The sequence below is a fragment of the Nicotiana tabacum genome, chromosome 2 (assembly GCF_000715075.1).
Source record: "Nicotiana tabacum cultivar K326 chromosome 2, ASM71507v2, whole genome shotgun sequence".
Classification (NCBI taxonomy): domain Eukaryota; kingdom Viridiplantae; phylum Streptophyta; class Magnoliopsida; order Solanales; family Solanaceae; genus Nicotiana; species Nicotiana tabacum.
Window position 1 is genome coordinate 57913043 of NC_134081.1, and position 17462 is coordinate 57930504.

Consider the following 17462-nt stretch of genomic DNA (forward strand, 5'->3'; position numbering starts at 1 on the left):
GGAAAGAACTGGCCCTTAAATACGAGTGGAAAGTCAAATATCATGGTAAATTGAACTCATCTTGTCTTTACTTTTCGTATAAGGAAGTTGATTAACCTTTCTTTCTTGTTGAATTTTGGTCTACCCCAGGGCTCAGTTGTCGTCCCCGAGGAGGACGTTTTGGCTAATCTTGCTGATGCGGCAAGGCTATTGCAGGAGGCTTTTACACGAACAGGTGTCTCCAAGCCTGGTTCTGGTGCAAGTGCTTCTTCTCGGAGTCCCCAGCCAGAGAACAAGCAACAAAAAAGGAGACGTTCATCCGCGACCGAGGGAACAAAATAAAAAGGCAAAGAATGCAGCGCTCGAGTTATCTTCGGATGTTATGGTGATGAGCGCCGCGCCTGAGCCGGTCCCAAAAACTATGCTTATCAACAATGATGGAGAAGCCAGTGATGATGGGGCTTCTGTACATAGAAGATGACAACCTTCATCAACTCAATAGAATACTTAATCTATTGAGTTAGCTACACCAAACGAGGATAATGCCTCGGCACTCTGGGGGAGTTTGATGTGGTGGAAGATGCCAATTCATGCTTCCGAGTCCCAGTTGTCGCTCCCGATACTGTAGGACTTACCGGGCCTCTTCCGACTTTGGTTGACGAGCAACCATCAACCAACACTGCACCTTCCGCAACTGCTTCTCACCCTACACCGCCATCTGCTTCATCTCCCTCTTCTCTCTGCCTTTACCAAAACTGCTACATCATTTTCGCCGGTCGCAACTGCCCGAGAGGAGTATGTCCCTCTTCCCCAGTCCCCAGTTCATGGGAACCTGGGGCAAAATTATGATGCCCCCTCAGAAGATCCTCAAAGGAGGAGGAGCGCCACCCTCTCTGTTTCCACTAGATGAAATCTGTTATCCCGACCGGTGGAACTTTCTAACTATCTGAAGCCCTTGACTTCAGAGAAGATTGGGAAAAAAAATACAAACTCTCTCTCTCTCGAGTGTTTGTTGAACAATGCCATGCACAACGCAATGGCATTATAGTCTTTGTTTTCCATGTTGTTTCTTCTATGTGTGTTATGGCAAGGTTTTGAATTTGCATTCTTGTTTTGCTGGCCAACTTCCTTGTTTCTGAGGGCCTTCAAAGGCTGATTCGTGATAAGGAGGAACTTACCTCCGAGGGGGATCAACTTTTGGCGGAGAGGGACCAAAGTGTTGCTCGCCTCTCAGAACTGGAAGCTCGAGCTGTTGAGGCCGTTGAGTTGGAGGCTCGGTTGTAGCAAAGTGAGTAAGAAGTAGTGACCCTTAGCCAAGAGGTTGCCCTGTTGATGGCTCAATTTGAAAAGGCTAGGGAAAAATGGGTTAAAGTCCATAATGTCGTTCATGCTGCATCCGATTATGAGGTTGCCTCCGTTGAAAGATTGAATAATTTGGAGGCGGCCTTAAACTCCAAAGCTGAAGAGCTTGCTGCTGTCGGGGCGAAGTATGCCCAATTGGAGGAGAAGCATAAGAGGACCATTGAGCATAATAGAATTTTCAGCTCTACTGTCTGTGACCTCGATGTCAGCCTCCGGTCCGTTAGATCCGCGTGAGAAAACCTTTCTGTTGAGGTCGGCCAGCTTAACGAAGAACTTTAGCACCGAGAGGCTTCCCTCATTGTCGAAAAAACATATGCTATGCATATCATTGGGAAAAAACCTTGGAAGAGTCCAAAGCAGGTGTCATTGACTTTGATGTCGAAATCGCTAAGGCCCCTGAGCTAGAGTTAGCTGCAAAAAGGGGTCTTTCGGTCCGGCCCGATGCTACCGATTCTTCTGGTTCCAGTTCTGAGCTCTCGGGAACTGAAGAGGAACCAAAAGGCGATGATAGTGAAGGCCAAAATGACGAAGGCCAAAATATCGAACCAGCGGAGGATCCACCCACTTCTCTTGGGGGCGTAGATGATTCTCTTCCTGCGGGTTCCAGAGATACAACAGCTTGGTTTTTGCTTTCCTTTTCAAACTTTTGTACTTGTTCTGTTTGGCATATTTATTGTAAATAAGAACACTTTTTCATTAAATTATTATATAAGTTTTCCTTTCTGCGTACTTTCGTTTAAATATTTACACAAGTTTGCTCTTTGCATCTTTTTCGTTTAAGTATTTGCACAGGTTTTACTGTTTGCATCTAATTGTGCAAGGCTTTGGGTATATTTTCCCCCGAAAGCGTTTGGATTTTGGACTCAAGTTCTTTGTAAATCAACCCTTTATCGTGAGGGTTTTCATAAGAGAGGTCCCTCTTATATTTGCGGTTCTCTTGAAGAGGACGTCTCATGTTCATTACGACACTAACATTTGAAATACATGTTTAACTTTCAAATGATAAAATCAATTCATCGTTCAGACAATAAGCAAGATAGAAACAAAAGGACTTTACTTTATTCCTTCCATTTTCAAAATTACATAAGCATTCGTTGTGCTATAAAGAAATTGAAATTTCTTGTGGCTAACTTGTACAACTTGTTTCTATGGGGCTGGCCGCACAGTCCCCGGTCCTGATGATACAACTATGTTCCCGGGTTTCGTATTCCTGTCGAAGTGGCAGTCATTGTTGTCGTATCCTCATATCATTCTCCCCTAGTGTTTGAATGCGAAGAATGCAAATTTGAACACTAGATGTTTACACCTTCTAGGATTCCACTACTGAATTGCTAAATAATCTTCAGTTCGATAACAAACTTCGCTTCCACTTAGGAATATATACTATTGAGCCAAAGATTATCTAACAATCCCCTACTGGCTTGCACTTGGGAACGGTCGGGTAATCTTTGTATGACAGCAAACTTAACTTCCCGGCAGGAACTTTGCTATCGAGCAAAAGACTATCTAACCACTCCATAGTGGTTCTTTGCTTGTGTGCCTTATCTTTTAAAGGTCTTATTGCTGAAGCTTCCTTCGTAGTATGCTTTTCGTTGCTACCTCATTAAAAACCTTGCCCGAAAAACCCAATTGGGATAAAACTAGACGAAGGAAAAAAGAGTACAACACATACTTTCAGTACAGGTGATGTTCATCAGCAATAGTATCTCTTGAGGTGTGCCACATTCCAGTTGCTTGGCAACTTTTCTCCATCTTGATTCTCTAACTCGTATGACCCTTTCCTGGTGACAGCTGATACCCGGTAGGGGCCTTCCCATATTGGACCTAGCTTCCCCGCATTGAGTTCCCGGGTGTTCTGAGTTACTTTCCTTAAAACCAAGTCTCCTACTTTGAAATAACGGAGGTTGGCTCTTCTATTGTAATATCTCTCTATTCTCTGTTTTTGGACTGCCATCCTTATATGAGCCAAGTCCCTACGTTCGTCGAACAGCTCCAAACTGACTAATATTGCTTCATTTTTTGCTTCTTCTTTTCCCCGGAAATACCTATGGGTTGGTTCTCCTACTTCTACCGGGATCAGGGCTTCTGCCCCGTACACAAGAGAAAAAGGAGTCTTCCCCGTGCTCGATTTGGCCGTTGTTCGGTATGCCCATAGTATACTTGGCAGTTCCTCAGGCCATTTTCTTTTAGCTGCTTCCAATCTCTTTTTGAGATTTTGTATAATCACCTTGTTCGTTGATTCTGCTTGGCCATTTGCACTCAGATGATAGGGTGATAATGTGATCCTCTTGATTATCAAGTCTTCAAGGAACTTTGTGACCTTTGCACCATAAATTGTGGTCCGTTGTCGCAGGCTCTCTTTTGATATCCCAAATCTACAAATAATGTTCTCCCACAAGAAATCTACCACTTCACGTTTTCTGATCTTTTGATAAGAACCTGCTTCAACCCACTTAGAAAAATAGTCAGTTAAAATTAAAAGAAATCTTACCTTACCGGGGCCGGGGGCAGTGGTCCGACGATATCCATTCCCCACTTCATAAACGACCATGGTGACAGAACTGAGTGCTATGGCTCTGCCGGTTGATGTACCAACAGTGCGTAGCGTTCACATTTATCACATTTTTTAACATAAGCTTTGGCGTCTTGTTCCATCAGGGGCCAATAGTATCCTACCCTTATTAACTTTAGTACAAAGGAATTTGAGCCTGAGTGATTTCCACAGACCCCTTCGTGAACTTCTCGCATAATATAATTAGCTTTGGAAGTTCCCAAACATCGAGCCAACAGGCCTTGGAAATAGCTTCTGTAAAATTGACCCCCCTTGAAATTGTATCGAGCTACTTTAGTGCGTAGTGCTCGAAATGCCTTAGGGTCATCAGGCAATTTCCCGTGTTCGAGGTAGTCAATAATCTCGTTTCTCCAGTCCTAGACCAAATTAGTCGCGTTTACCTCGTAATAGCTATATGCGTCCAATAGCGAGTGCATAAGCTGTACGACCGTACTGGAGTCCAATCCTTTAATTTCCGTAGACGAGCTAAGGTTATTTAGTGCATCTAATTCTACATTCTCTTCCCTCGGGATATGCGTGATTGACCACTCCCGGAACCGAGCGAGCAGAGTCTGAACCTTCATTACGTATTATTGCATGCGTTCCTCTTTGGCTTCGAAGATCCCGTAGACCTGATTTACCACCAACTGGAAGTCACATTTGATTTGTATGACCTCGGAGTCCATTCCCCGGGCCAATTCGAGCACTGCAATCAAAGTTTCATACTCTGTTTCATTATTAGTCAGAGGAACAATTCTTATAGCCCGCCTTAGGGTTTCTCCCGAAGGCGTGGTTTATACTATGCCAAGCCTGGACCCTTTCACATTAGAAGCTCCGTCCGTGAACAAGGTTCAGACTCCGGATGTCGATTTCGACACCATTACTGCTTCTTTGGTAGCCAGAGGTAAAAGTCATGGACTGAATTCGGCCACAAAATCGGTCAAAACCTATGACTTAATTGCCGTCCTAGGTTTATATTCTATGTCAAATTCGCTCATTTTGATGACCATTTGGCTAGCGTACCTGAAAGTTCGGGCTTATGAAGAATATTCCGCAAGGAAAAAGTGGTCACCACAGCTATCGGGTGACATTGGAAATAAGGCATTAGCTTTCGAGCGGCGACTACGAGGTCTAAGGCCAATTTGTTTTCCAGATGTGGGTAGCGAGTTTCTGCTAAGTAGATCAACAGTTGTTCACCTTCCTCCGGTTTTGATAGCAACAGAGGACTTGACAAATAGTTTTTCAAATCCTCAAAGCCTGCTGACATTCCGGGGTCCATTCGAAGTTGTTCTTCTTTTTGAGCAGCGAGAAGAAATGATGGCATTTCTCTAAAGACCGGAAAATAAATCTACTCAATGCGGCCAACCTCCCTATTAGCCTTTGAACCTCTTTTACGCTTGATAGCTGGTCCAGGATGTCTTCGATGGCTTTAATTTTATCGGGGTTAACCTCGATCTCCCTTTGTGACACCAGGAATCCCAGAAACTTACCGAAACTGACCCTGAATGCTCACTTCTTGGGGTTAAGCTTCATGTTATTCCTCCTTAAGATGTCAAAAGTTTCTTGCAAGTATTTGAGATGATCATCTGCATTCAAAGACTTAACAAGCATATCATATATGTAAACTTCCATGGTTTTCCCTATTTGCTTTTCAAACATTTTGCTCACGAGTCATTGATAAGTGGCTCCGGCATTCTTTAGCCTGAAAGGCATTACATTGTAACAGTATGTGCCAAGGTTTGTTATGAACGGAGTTTTCTCCTGATCCTCCGGGTTCATCTTGATTTGGTTATACCCAGAGTAAGCATTGAGAAAACTCATTAACTCATGCCCGACCTTTACATCAATCATTTAATTAATGTTTGACAATGGGAACGAGTCTTTTGGGCACGCCTCATTTACGTCCTTATAGTCTACGCACATGTGAAATTTATTATTCTTCTTTGGAACTGCTACTATGTTAGCTAGACAGTCAAGATACTTTACCTCTCGGATTGAACCGATATCAAGCAAGCGAGTTACCTCTTCTTTGATAAATTTATTTCTGACCTCGGCAATAGGACATTTTTTTTGTCTTACCGGGGGAATGCTAGGATCCAATCTTAGCTTGTGTATGGCCACTTCTGGTGGGATACATGTCGTATCCGAATGGGACAACACAAAACAATCGGCATTAAATTTAAGAAATTCAATACATTCATACCTGCGTTCGGGGTGCAGTCCTGTTCCCAAGTGGAACTTCCTCTCCAGGAACTTTTCAAACAATGCGACTTGTTCATGTTCTTCTATTGTGGACTTTGTTGCATCCGTCTCTTGTGGTACCTGGAAATACCTTGGCACCTGATAGGATTCCGAAGACTCTTCCCCCTGATTGACTTCGCTCAGCTCAGGAGCAGGCGTCAGTTCCTGTAATTGCTATGTCGCATGCTCCTTCCCATTGCTACTGGAAACTGAGATTGCATTTATTTATATTGCTGCTGGTTGGTCGCCTCTTATTTGTTTAATCCCCTCGAGAGTTAGGAACTTCAACAACTGATGATATGTAGATGGCACAACCTTCATCTCGTGCAACCATGGTCTCCCCAGGATGACGTTGTAACCCATATCACCGTCCACCACCTCGAAATGGGTCCTCTTCATCACCCCTTCGGCATTTGTGGGAAGTGGGATCTCTCCTCGGGTTGTCACACTTGCTAGGTTGAACCCGACGACGAGGTTTGTGGCCGGAATGATGCTTCCGGTGAGCTTGGCTTGCTCCAACACCCTCCATTGTATGATGTTGGCCAAACTTCCTAGGTCCACCAAAACACATTTAATTTTAAAATCTAAGACATTTAAAGAAATTACCAACGCATCATTGTGCGGTTGGAGCAATCCATCTGCGTCTTCCTCCGTGAAAGTAATGTCGTCTTCAGCGACTTTCCGTAGTCTCGTGCTGTGGTTCACTGACACATTCGTCTTTTTTATCGCCGATAATGTAACCCCATTAAACTCGTTCCCCTCGCAAATTATGTTGATCGTCAGGCGTGGGGGATCTTCTCCTGCTTTTGAAGGTTCTGCATTATCACGATTGTGACCGTAGTTGTTTTTAGCCCGGTCACTTAATAATTCCCTAAGATGGATGTTTTTCAACAATGTCGCCACCTCTTCGTGCAGATGCCAGTAGTCCTCGGTCTGGTGACCATTTGTCCCGTGGTATTCACACAACAAATTAGGATCCCTTTGGCTGGGATCAGATCGCATTGACTTTGGGAACCGTGCTTCTTTAATGTACCTCATAATCAACACCAGCTCCACTACGTTGACGTTGAAGTTGTATTCGGAAATCTTGGGGTAGGAAGAATCTTGAGAACCTAACGTTTCCTTGTTCTGCAATGACCTGTTATTTCGGCCGCGATCAGTTTTCCTATCGGTAGCGAATCTATCCGCCGACCGAAAACCTTGTTGCACCCTATTTTGCACTAGTCAAGACAGGATTCAACTTGTGATTTCTCTGTTGTTGATAAAAGAGAGTCACCACCTAATATTTTAGGGTTTACTAGGGTACCTATTTAATTACTAAGTCATGATCTTTACGGGTCTTCTAACCGGTGAGATTATGGATAAGGGTTCTTGTTCTTCTAAGTGGAAGGTGTTAGGCACCCCTTTCTGAGGTAGCTCCATAGGATTTAGACTAAATTTGTGATCAATTATTTGTAAAAAGCTTTGATTAATAATAAAGAAGACTGCTTACTGTACACCTAAGGATGATAAAGAATGCGGAGTCTTAAAAGGATATGAATTTATAAAAGGGGTCATAAGAGATGTTAAAAGAATTTGAAATTGGTACATAAGTGGTCTAAATCTTAAAATAAAGAGATTGAGTTATGAAAACACTTTGATTTGGGGGATGGTTATTTACATAATGATAAAAGGATGTTTGATAAAAATCATATCTAAGATTTCCCTTAGATTCGAAGGATTTTCAAAGAAAAGGTCATTTGCTGGAAATTCCTTAAAGCGACGATTTTCTGACGATTTTTCCTTTGAGAAAACGAGAGTTGAAATTTGGTTTTCCTTTTAGAAATAGAGTTATTTTTCACGAAGTTCTGTGTTTCAAAATCTTTTAAATAAGGGAAGGGTAAGTGAAAAACGTAGCAATTAGTGAGCAGATTACAACTTGCGAACTAAAAACCTACTATTAGCTGATTTTCCCTTTTTTAAAATCCTATATTGTTTAAGGCTTGCCAAAGTTCATATTTTACTAAATCATAAAGGAAAAAGGAAAGCATGTGTTCTAATATATGAGTGTTATATACATGAGAAATAAAACAACAATAAATACATAACAAATACAACTAAACATTAAACTAGTAGAGGCGGTAAACTAAATTAACGAGGCAGTAATAATGATAAAAAGTTGAGAGAAAGAGGATTGGACTCTGGGATTGGGCCTCAAGAAGATAGGCCCAGAAGTAAAGAAAAGCGAACATAGCTGGCTTTAGACCCCTCGACGCGGTGTAATAGAGCTGGCTTATAACAGAAAATGAATTAAAGCAGCTTAAACAATAAAGGTTCTCATAAATAGGGATAGAAACCCAAAACACAACGCGAAAGTTCCTAACTATCGGGGTGTCACAGAGTACATGAGCATCTATATATCACAAGTCTGGAAAATACTGTCTATGATAGTCTGAAACTAAATACAATAAGCGGAAAGATAGGAAAGGAGAGACAAGGTCTACGAAACGCCGGGCAACTACCTTGAAATCTCCAAAAGATCAACTGTGTGATGGAATCAACACACACCGTGTCCGCAAACACCTGGATCTGCACACGAAGTGCAGGGTGTAGCGTGAGTACAACTAACTCAGTAAGTAACAATACTAAATAAAGGACTGAAAGAAGTGACGACCTTCACAGTTATAGTCCAATTACATTAATTTCAACATAGGAAGTTAGGCATACTTTCAAGTTTGACAATTAAGACCAAAACAGTAAATTCATTTCAAGTTCAAATAAAACATAAGATAATATCTCTCAGAAATTTCAAGACAGTGATATATGACAGCTGAATTGCAAAATAATGAAGTCAATGCATCCTCTCAGAGCAACAGTCACTCAGTCCTCCCATTCACTCCAACCTCAGAATCACTCTTTCCTCACAGTCACTCATTCCTCTCAATCACTCAGCACTCACACTCAATAGGTACCAGTCCTCACTGGGGGTATGTACAGACTCTGGAGGGGCTCTTTCAGTCCAAGCGCTATAACAAGCCAATCATGGCATATATCAGTGAAACATGTTGCGGCGTACAGCCCGATCCCATAAATATCCTCACAATCAGGCCCTCGGCCTCACTCAGTCATCAACCTCTCCAGTCTCTCGGGCTCTCAGAAATCATGATAAGTAGCCCAAAAAGCAATGATATAATGCATCAATAATAAACAATAGAGACTGAGATGTAATTTACAAGTAAAACTATGACTGAGTGCAAAACAGTAATTTAGCAGATAATTCGACATGTACACGACCTCTGTGGGTCCCTACAGTGCTATCACATAGTCTAAACATGATTTCTAACCTGATTTGTTGTTCAATTTCTCTAATACATGGAGAAAGTACAGATAACAACAGAGTATTCAACTACATAGTTCCATGGAATTTGACCAAGTCACAATTCTTACGGTGCATGCCCACACGCCCGTCACCTAGCATGTGCGTCACCCCAAAACCAAATACATGACATATAATACGGGGTTTCGTATCCTTAGAACCAAATTTAGAACTGTTACTTACCTTAATCCGAGCAAATCTCTACTCCAACACAACCTTGCCTCGCGAAATGGCCTTCGAACGCCTCGAATCTAGCCATAAACAATTTAGCCCGTATATAATCTATACGGGCTAAAGGAATCAACTCAATAAGAAAATGCTAATTCATTAATAAAAATTAAAAAATCGACTTAAAAGCCGGCCCCGGGACCACGTCTCGAAATTCGATAAAGGTCACGAAACCCGAAATTCCATTCAACCATGAGTCCAACCACACTAAATTTATCAAAATCCGACACCAAATCCCCAAATCAAACTCTCCAAATCCCTAGCCTCAAACTCCCAATTTACACCTTAAATACACACTAACTAGGTGGGAAAATCAATGGGGAAGCAAGATTATTGATAAAAAAATGAGCACAGGGACTTACCTTAAGAATCCGCTCGAAAACCCTCTCAAGAATCGCCAAAACCCGAGCTCAAAATATTTAAAATGAAGCAAAGTAGCGAACCCTTGCATTTAAGTGTTTTGTCCAGCACTTCTGCTTCTGCGGAAACTTAACCGCTTCTGCAGTATCACAGAAGCGACATCTCACATGCATATGCGGCTCCTTCCGCTCTTGCGTTCCTTCACTCCGCTTCTGCGAGCATCCAAGCCGCTTCTGTGGACCAAGCTCACCTGCCCAGTTCCGCTTTTGCGGTCCCCCTACCACATCTGAGGTCACGCAGGTGCGGCAATTACCTCGCATTTGTGGCCACCTACACACTCCCCTCCAAACTCGCACCTGTGCGTTCCAGTCTGCACCTGCGAGCTCGCACCGGCGATCAAAGCTCTGCAGGTGCGGTTACACCAGTAGAGTCCATCCTTTAGCAATCTCTGAACTTCGACTTTTGATCCATTAACCATTCGGAATCAACCCGAGGCCCCCTGAACCTCAACCAAACATACCAACCAGTCCTAAAACCTCATACGAACTTAGTCGATCCCTCAAATCACATCAAACAACTTCAAAAACATGAATAACACCCCAATTCAAGCCTATTGAAACTAAGGAATTTCAACTTCTATAAACGACGCCGAAACCTATCAAATCACGTCCGATTGACCCCAAATTTTGTACACAAGTCACATTTGACATTACGGACCGACTCCAACTTCTAGAATCGGAATCCGACCCCGATATCAAAAAGTCTACTCCCGGTCAAACTTTCCAAAAATTCAACTTTCGCCATTTCAAGCCTAATTCCACTACGGATCTCCAAATCACAATACAGACACTTTCCTAAGTCCAAAATAACCCAACGGAGCTAACAGAACCATTAAAACTCCATTCCGGAATCGTTTACTCATAGATCAACATCCGGTCAATCATTTCAACTTAGGCTTTCAACCTTGAGACTAAGTGTCTCATTTCATTCTGAACTCTCTCTGGACCCGAACTGACTACCCCGACAAGTCACATAATAGCTATAAAGTACAAAATAAGCAGTAAATGAGGGAAACGGGGCTATAAATCTCAAAACGACCGGCCAGGTCGTTACATCCTCCTCCTTTTAAACAAACGTTCATCCTCGAATGGGTCTAGAAATGTACCTGGAGTATCAAATAGGTGTGGATATCTGCTCCGCATTTCCCACTCAGTCTCCCAAGTAGCCTCCTCGACTGGCTGACCTCTCCACTGTACCTTCACTGAAGCTATGTCCTTAGACCTTAACTTTCGAACCTGCCGATCCAAAATGGCCACCGGCTCCACATCATAAGTCAACTCACCATCCAATTGAACTGTGCTGAAATCCAAAATATGAAACGGATCGCCGACATACTTCCGGAGCATAGCAACATGAAACACCGGATGCACACTCGACAATCTGGGTGGAAAGGCAAGCTTGTAAGCCACCTCCCCAATCCTCTGAAGTACCTCAAACGGCCCAATATACCGAGGGCTCAACTTGCCCTTCTTCCCGAACCTCATAACACCCTTCATGAGTGAAACCTTGAGCAGAACCTTCTCCCCAACCATGTATGCAACATCACGGACCTTCCTGTCGGCATAACTCTTTTGTCTAGACTGTGTCGTGCAAAGCCGCTACTGAATCAATTTAACCTTGTCCAAAGCATCCTGAACCAAGTCAGTACCCAATAGCCTAGCCTCACCCGACTCAAACCAACCCACCGGAGATCTAAACCGTCTCCCATACAAAGGATCATACGGAGTCATCTGAATGCTCGACTGGTAGCTGTTGTTGGAGGCAAACTCCGCTAGCGGTAGAAACGGATCCCAAGAACCCCCAAAATCGATGACACAAGCACGTAGCATGTCCTCCAATATCTAAATAGTGCGCTCGGACTATCCGTCCGTCTAAGGGTGAAATGATGTGCTCAAATCAACTTGGTTGCCCAACTCTCGTTGTATGGCTCTCCAAAACGACGATGTAAACTGCGTGCCTTGATCTGAAATGATGGACACTGGCATACCGTGAAGGCGAGCAATCTCTCGGATGTAAATCTCGGCCAATCGCTCTGAAGAATAAGTAGTCCCAACTGGAATAAAGTGTGCGTACTTGGTCAGCCGATCCATAATTACCCAAATAGCATCGAACTTCCTCGAAGTCCATGGGAGCCCAACTACAAAATCCATGGTGATCCGCTCCCATTTCCACTCTGGAATCTCTAACCTCTGAAGCAATCCACTCGGTCTCTAATGCTCATACTTCACCTGCTGACAGTTGAGGCACCGAGCTACAAACCCCACTATATCCTTCTTCATTCTCCTCTACCAATAATGCTTCCTCAAGTCCTGATACATCTTCGCGGCACCCGGATGAATGGAATACCGCGAACTGTGGACCTCCTCAAGAATAAACTCACGTAGCCCATCCACATTAGGCACACAAATCCAACCTTGCATCCTTAATACCCCATCATCCCCAATAGTAACATCTCTGGTATCACCGTGCTGAACCGTGTCCTTAAGGACAAGAAAATGGGGATCATCATACTAGCACTCTCTGATGCGATCATATAAGGAAGACCAAGAAACCACATAAGCTAGAACCCAACTGGGCTCCGAGACATCTAATCTCAGGAACTGGTTGGCCAAATCCTGAACATCAACTACAAGAGGTCTCTCACCAACAGGAATGAATGCAAGGCTACCCATACTTACCATTTTTATACTCAAGGCATCGGCTACCACGTTAGCCTTCCCGGGTTGATACAGAATAGTGATATCATAGTCCTTTAGCAAATCCAACCATCTCCGTTGCCTCAAATTTAGATCCTTCTATTTGAACAAATGCCGGAGACTCCGATGATCTGTAAACACCTCACAAGACACACCGTAGAGATAATGCCTCTAAAATCTTCAATGCATGAATGATGGCAGCTAACTCCAAATCATGGACATGGTAGTTCTTCTCATGAATATTCAACTGGCGCGAAGCATAAGCAATCCCTTTACCCTCCTACATCAACAGACATCCAATACCAATCCGAGAAGCATCACAATACACTGTATAAGAACCAGAAGCTGAAGGTGTAGAACTAGAACTATAGCTGTGGTCAAGGCAGTCTTGAGATTCTGAAAGCTCTCCTCACACCCATCCGTCCACATGAAAATAACACCCTTTTGGGTCAATTTGGTCAAGGGCGATACAATAGACGAGAAACCCTCCACTAAGCGATGATAATAACCGGACAAGCTGAGAAAGCTCCGAATCTCTGTGGCTGAGGACGGTCTGGGCCAACTCTAAATCGCCTCTATCTTCTTTGGATCCACCTAAATCCCCTCACTGGACACCACGTGCCCTAAGAATTCTACTGAACTAAGCCAAAACTCACACTTGGAGAACTTGGCATAAAGCTTCTCCTCCCTCAACCGCTGCAACACAATCCTAAAATGCTAGGCATGCTGCTCCTGGCTACAAGAGTACACCAGGATATCATCAATGAACATTATGACAAACGAGTCAAGATTAGGCTAAAATACACTGTTCATCAGATGCATGAATGTTGCTTGGGTGTTGGTCAGCCCAAAAGATATTACGAGGAACTCATAATGACCATAATGGGTCCTGAATACTGTCTTTAGAATATCCGAGTCCCGAATCTTCAACTGGTGATACCCAAACCTCAAGTCAATCTTAGAGAACACCCTCGCTCCCTGAAGCTGGTCAAATAGATCATCAATGCGCGGCAAAGGATACTTGTTCTTGATTGTAACTTTGGTCAACTGTTGTAATCAATGCACATCCGCATAGTACCATCCTTTTTCTTCACAAACAGAACCAGTGCACCCCAAGGCGACACACTAGGCCTAATAAACCCCTTATCAAGAAGTTCCTGAAGCTTCTCCTTCAATTCCTTCAACTCAGTCAGTGCTATACGATACAGTGGAATAGAAATGGGCTAAGTTCCCGGCACCAAGTCAATACCGAAGTCAAAATCCCTGTCGGGCGGCATGCCCGGCAAGTCTGCTGGAAATACATCCGAAAAATCTCTCACCACCGGAACAGAATCAATAGCAGGAGTATCAGCACCAACATCCCTGACAAAGCCAAATAAGATAAACAAGCCTTCCAAACCATCCGTCGGGCCTTCAAATATGAAATCACTCTACTGGGAACATAGTCTAGAGAACCTCCCCACTCAATCCTCGGCAATCCCGGCATCGCCAACGTCACGGTCTTAGTGTGACAATCCAGAATAGCATGACATAGAGACAACTAATCCATACCCAAGATCACGTCGAAGTCCACCATAGTAAACAATAAGAGATCAACTCTACTCTCCAATCCCCCAATAGTCACTATACACGACCGATATACACGGTACACAACAATAGTATCGCCCACTGGCCTAGATACATGAACAGATGAAACTAAGGACTCACGGGGCATATCTAGATAATGAGCAAAACACGATGATACATACGAATAAGTGGAACCAGGGTCAAATAATACAGAGGCATACCTGTGGCATATTGAGACAATACTTCTGATCTTTGCATCGGAAGAAACAACATCTGGCCTGGAAGGAATAACATAGAATCAGGCCTAGCCTCTACCTGATTGGCCTCCCCCTCTTAGGAGACCCCTAGTTGACTGAGCCCTACCCCGAGCTGGCTGGGCGGGTGGTAAAGTAACTGGTGCTGAAGTCGCAACCTGACTCCTCTGATGCACTAGACCTTCTGGGCGATGAGGACACTGCCTCCACATATGCCCAAACTCCCCACACTCAAAGAAACTCCCCAGTGCTGGTTGTGGGGGACTGAAGGGATCCCCGAGCACCGGGATAACTACTATAAGGACCCGACATAGATGAACCCTGAGCCGATGGAGCACGGAACGAACTTTGAGCTGGAAGGGCACTGAGAGATGACTGACCCTGATGATAACTATATGAACCATGGCTAGATGTACCACGATGAACCGGACGAACTGTCTGAGCGTGCCTATAAGGATGGCCACTGCCGTGGTAGAACTGACCTCTAGAAGAAACACCGCTGCAACCACCTGATCCACGAGGCCTCTTGGCCTCCATCTCTCCACACTCCTGGCTATGGACCATCTCTATCTACCGAGCAATGTCAACCACCTCGTCAAAAGTAGCACTAGACACCCTCTCCCGAGTCATAAGAAACCGCAACTGATATGTGGGGCCATTAATGAACCTCTGAATCCTTTCCCTATCAGTGGAAACCAACCAACCGCGTGACGAGCTAACCCAAAAAACCTCATCTCACACTGTGTCACAGACATGACCTCCTGACGTAACTGCTCAAACTGTCCGCGCAGCTCCTCCCTACGAGACTGCGGCACGAACATCTCCAAGAAGAGAACGGAGAACTCCTTCCATGTAAGTGGTGCTGCACTGACCGGCATGCGCCTCTCATAATCCTCCCACCATCTGAAGGTAGCCCCAGTGAACTGAAAAGTAGTGAACGAGACCCCACTGGTCTCTAGAATACCCGTAGTGTGAAGAATCTGCTGGCACCTATCCAAGAAACCCTGGGCATCCTCTGACTCAGCACCGCTAAATGATAGAGGCTGAAGTTTCCCAAACCTCTCAAGTCTCATCTGCTCATCATCAGTCATAACGGGGACCACCCGGGCCTGAGCAGCTGCAACCGACTAGGTTGGTAGTACCGCCGGGGTTTGAAGTCCCTGCATTACCTGCTTTAGAGTACGGGCAGCGGAGGTATGAGTACCTCCTCGGCATGAGAAGCGGCTGGTATGACCTGAGCCGAAACCACCTGAGCAAGGTCAGTGCAAACAATCAATATCTGGGCCAAAGCTTTTTGAAGGCATGGAATCACAATGGGCACAGCTGGCGCCTGAGTTGTCCCCGCTGGCTCAGCCACATCTGGAACCTGCTCCTGAGCTGGAGCAACTGGTGGATTTGCAGGTGCTTCTCTAGCTGCTACACGAGCTATACCTCTGCCCCTACCGCGACCTCGACCTCTCGTGGCCCTAGTCGGTGGTACTGGTGGCTATCCATCTTGTCCGGTAGCACGTGTCCTCATCATTTATGAGATAATAGAATATAAAAGTTTAGTTACCGAAGCCAACAAATCCGCACTACAAGAATACAAGAATATGAATTTTCCTAAGGGTTCGACAATCTCTCGAAGATAAGTACAGACATCTCCGTATCGATCCGCAAGACTCTACTAAACCTGCTCATGCCTCGTGAGACCTATGTAACCTAGGCTCTAATACCAACTTGTCACGACCCAAAATCCTAACATGTCGTGATGGCGCCTAACGTGGTATTAGGCAAGCCGGCATTTTAAAATACTCCCAACACTTTTAACAGAAAACGAATTAAAGCAGCTTAAACCAAAAAAGTTCTCATAGAAACCCAAAACACAACGCGGAAGTTCCCAACTATCAGGGTGTCACAGAGTACATGAGCATCTATACATCACAAGTCTGGAAAATACTGTCTATGATAGTCTAAAACTAAATACAATAAGCGAAAAGATAGGGAAGGAGAGACAAGGTCTGCGAAACGCCGAGCAACTACCTTGAAATCTCCAAAATATTAACTGTGCGCTGGAATCAACACCCACCGTATCCGAAAACACCTGGATCTGTACACGAAGTGCAGGGTGTAGCGTGAGTACAACCAACTCAGAAAGTAACAATACTAAATAAAGAACTGAAAGTAGTGACGAGCTTCACAATTATAGTCCAATTATATTAATTTCAACATAGGAAGGTAGGCATGCTTTCAAGTTCGACAATTAAGACCAAAACAGTAAATTCATGTCAAGTTCAACTGAAATAGAAGATAATATCTCTCAAAAACTTCAAGACAGTGATATATGACAGCTGAAGTGCAAACATAACGAAGTCAATGCATCCTCTCAGAGCAACAGTCACTCAGTCCTCCCATTCACTCCAACCTCACAATCATTCTTTCCTCACAGTCACTCATTCCTCTCAATCACTCAGCACTCGGCATTCGGGACTTGGCACTCGGCACTCGGTAGGTACCTGCACTCACTGGGGGTGTATACAAACTCCGGAGGGGATCCTTCAACCCAATCACTATAACAAGCCAATCATGGCGTATATTCGTGAAACATGTTGCGGCGTGCATCTCGATCCCATAAATATCCTCACAATCAGGCCCTCGGCCTCACTCAGTCATTAACCTCTCCAGTCTCTCGGGCTCTCAGAAATCATGATAAGTAGCCCAAAAAGCAATGATATAATGCGTCAATAATGAACAATAGAGACTGAGATGTAATATACAAGTAAAACTATGATTGGGTGCAAAACAGTAATTTAGCAGATAATTCGACATGT

General features: G+C 44.1%; 1 protein-coding gene across 1 annotated transcript; it reads right to left on the reverse strand.

Annotated features, from left to right (window-relative positions):
* Nucleotides 1–6358: 6358 nt before the first annotated feature.
* LOC142166822 (uncharacterized) lies at nt 6359–7135 on the reverse strand. Its single transcript, XM_075226269.1, has one exon. It carries the CDS (start codon nt 7133–7135, stop codon nt 6359–6361), a length of 777 nt encoding a protein of 258 aa, XP_075082370.1.
* Between the last annotated feature and the right edge of the window lie 10327 nt (nt 7136–17462).

What these genes read in the sequence shown, in the direction of transcription:
- LOC142166822 (XM_075226269.1), bottom strand. Translation starts at nt 7,135, where the DNA reads ATGCGATCTGATCCCAGCCAAAGGGATCCTAATTTGTTGTGTGAATAC.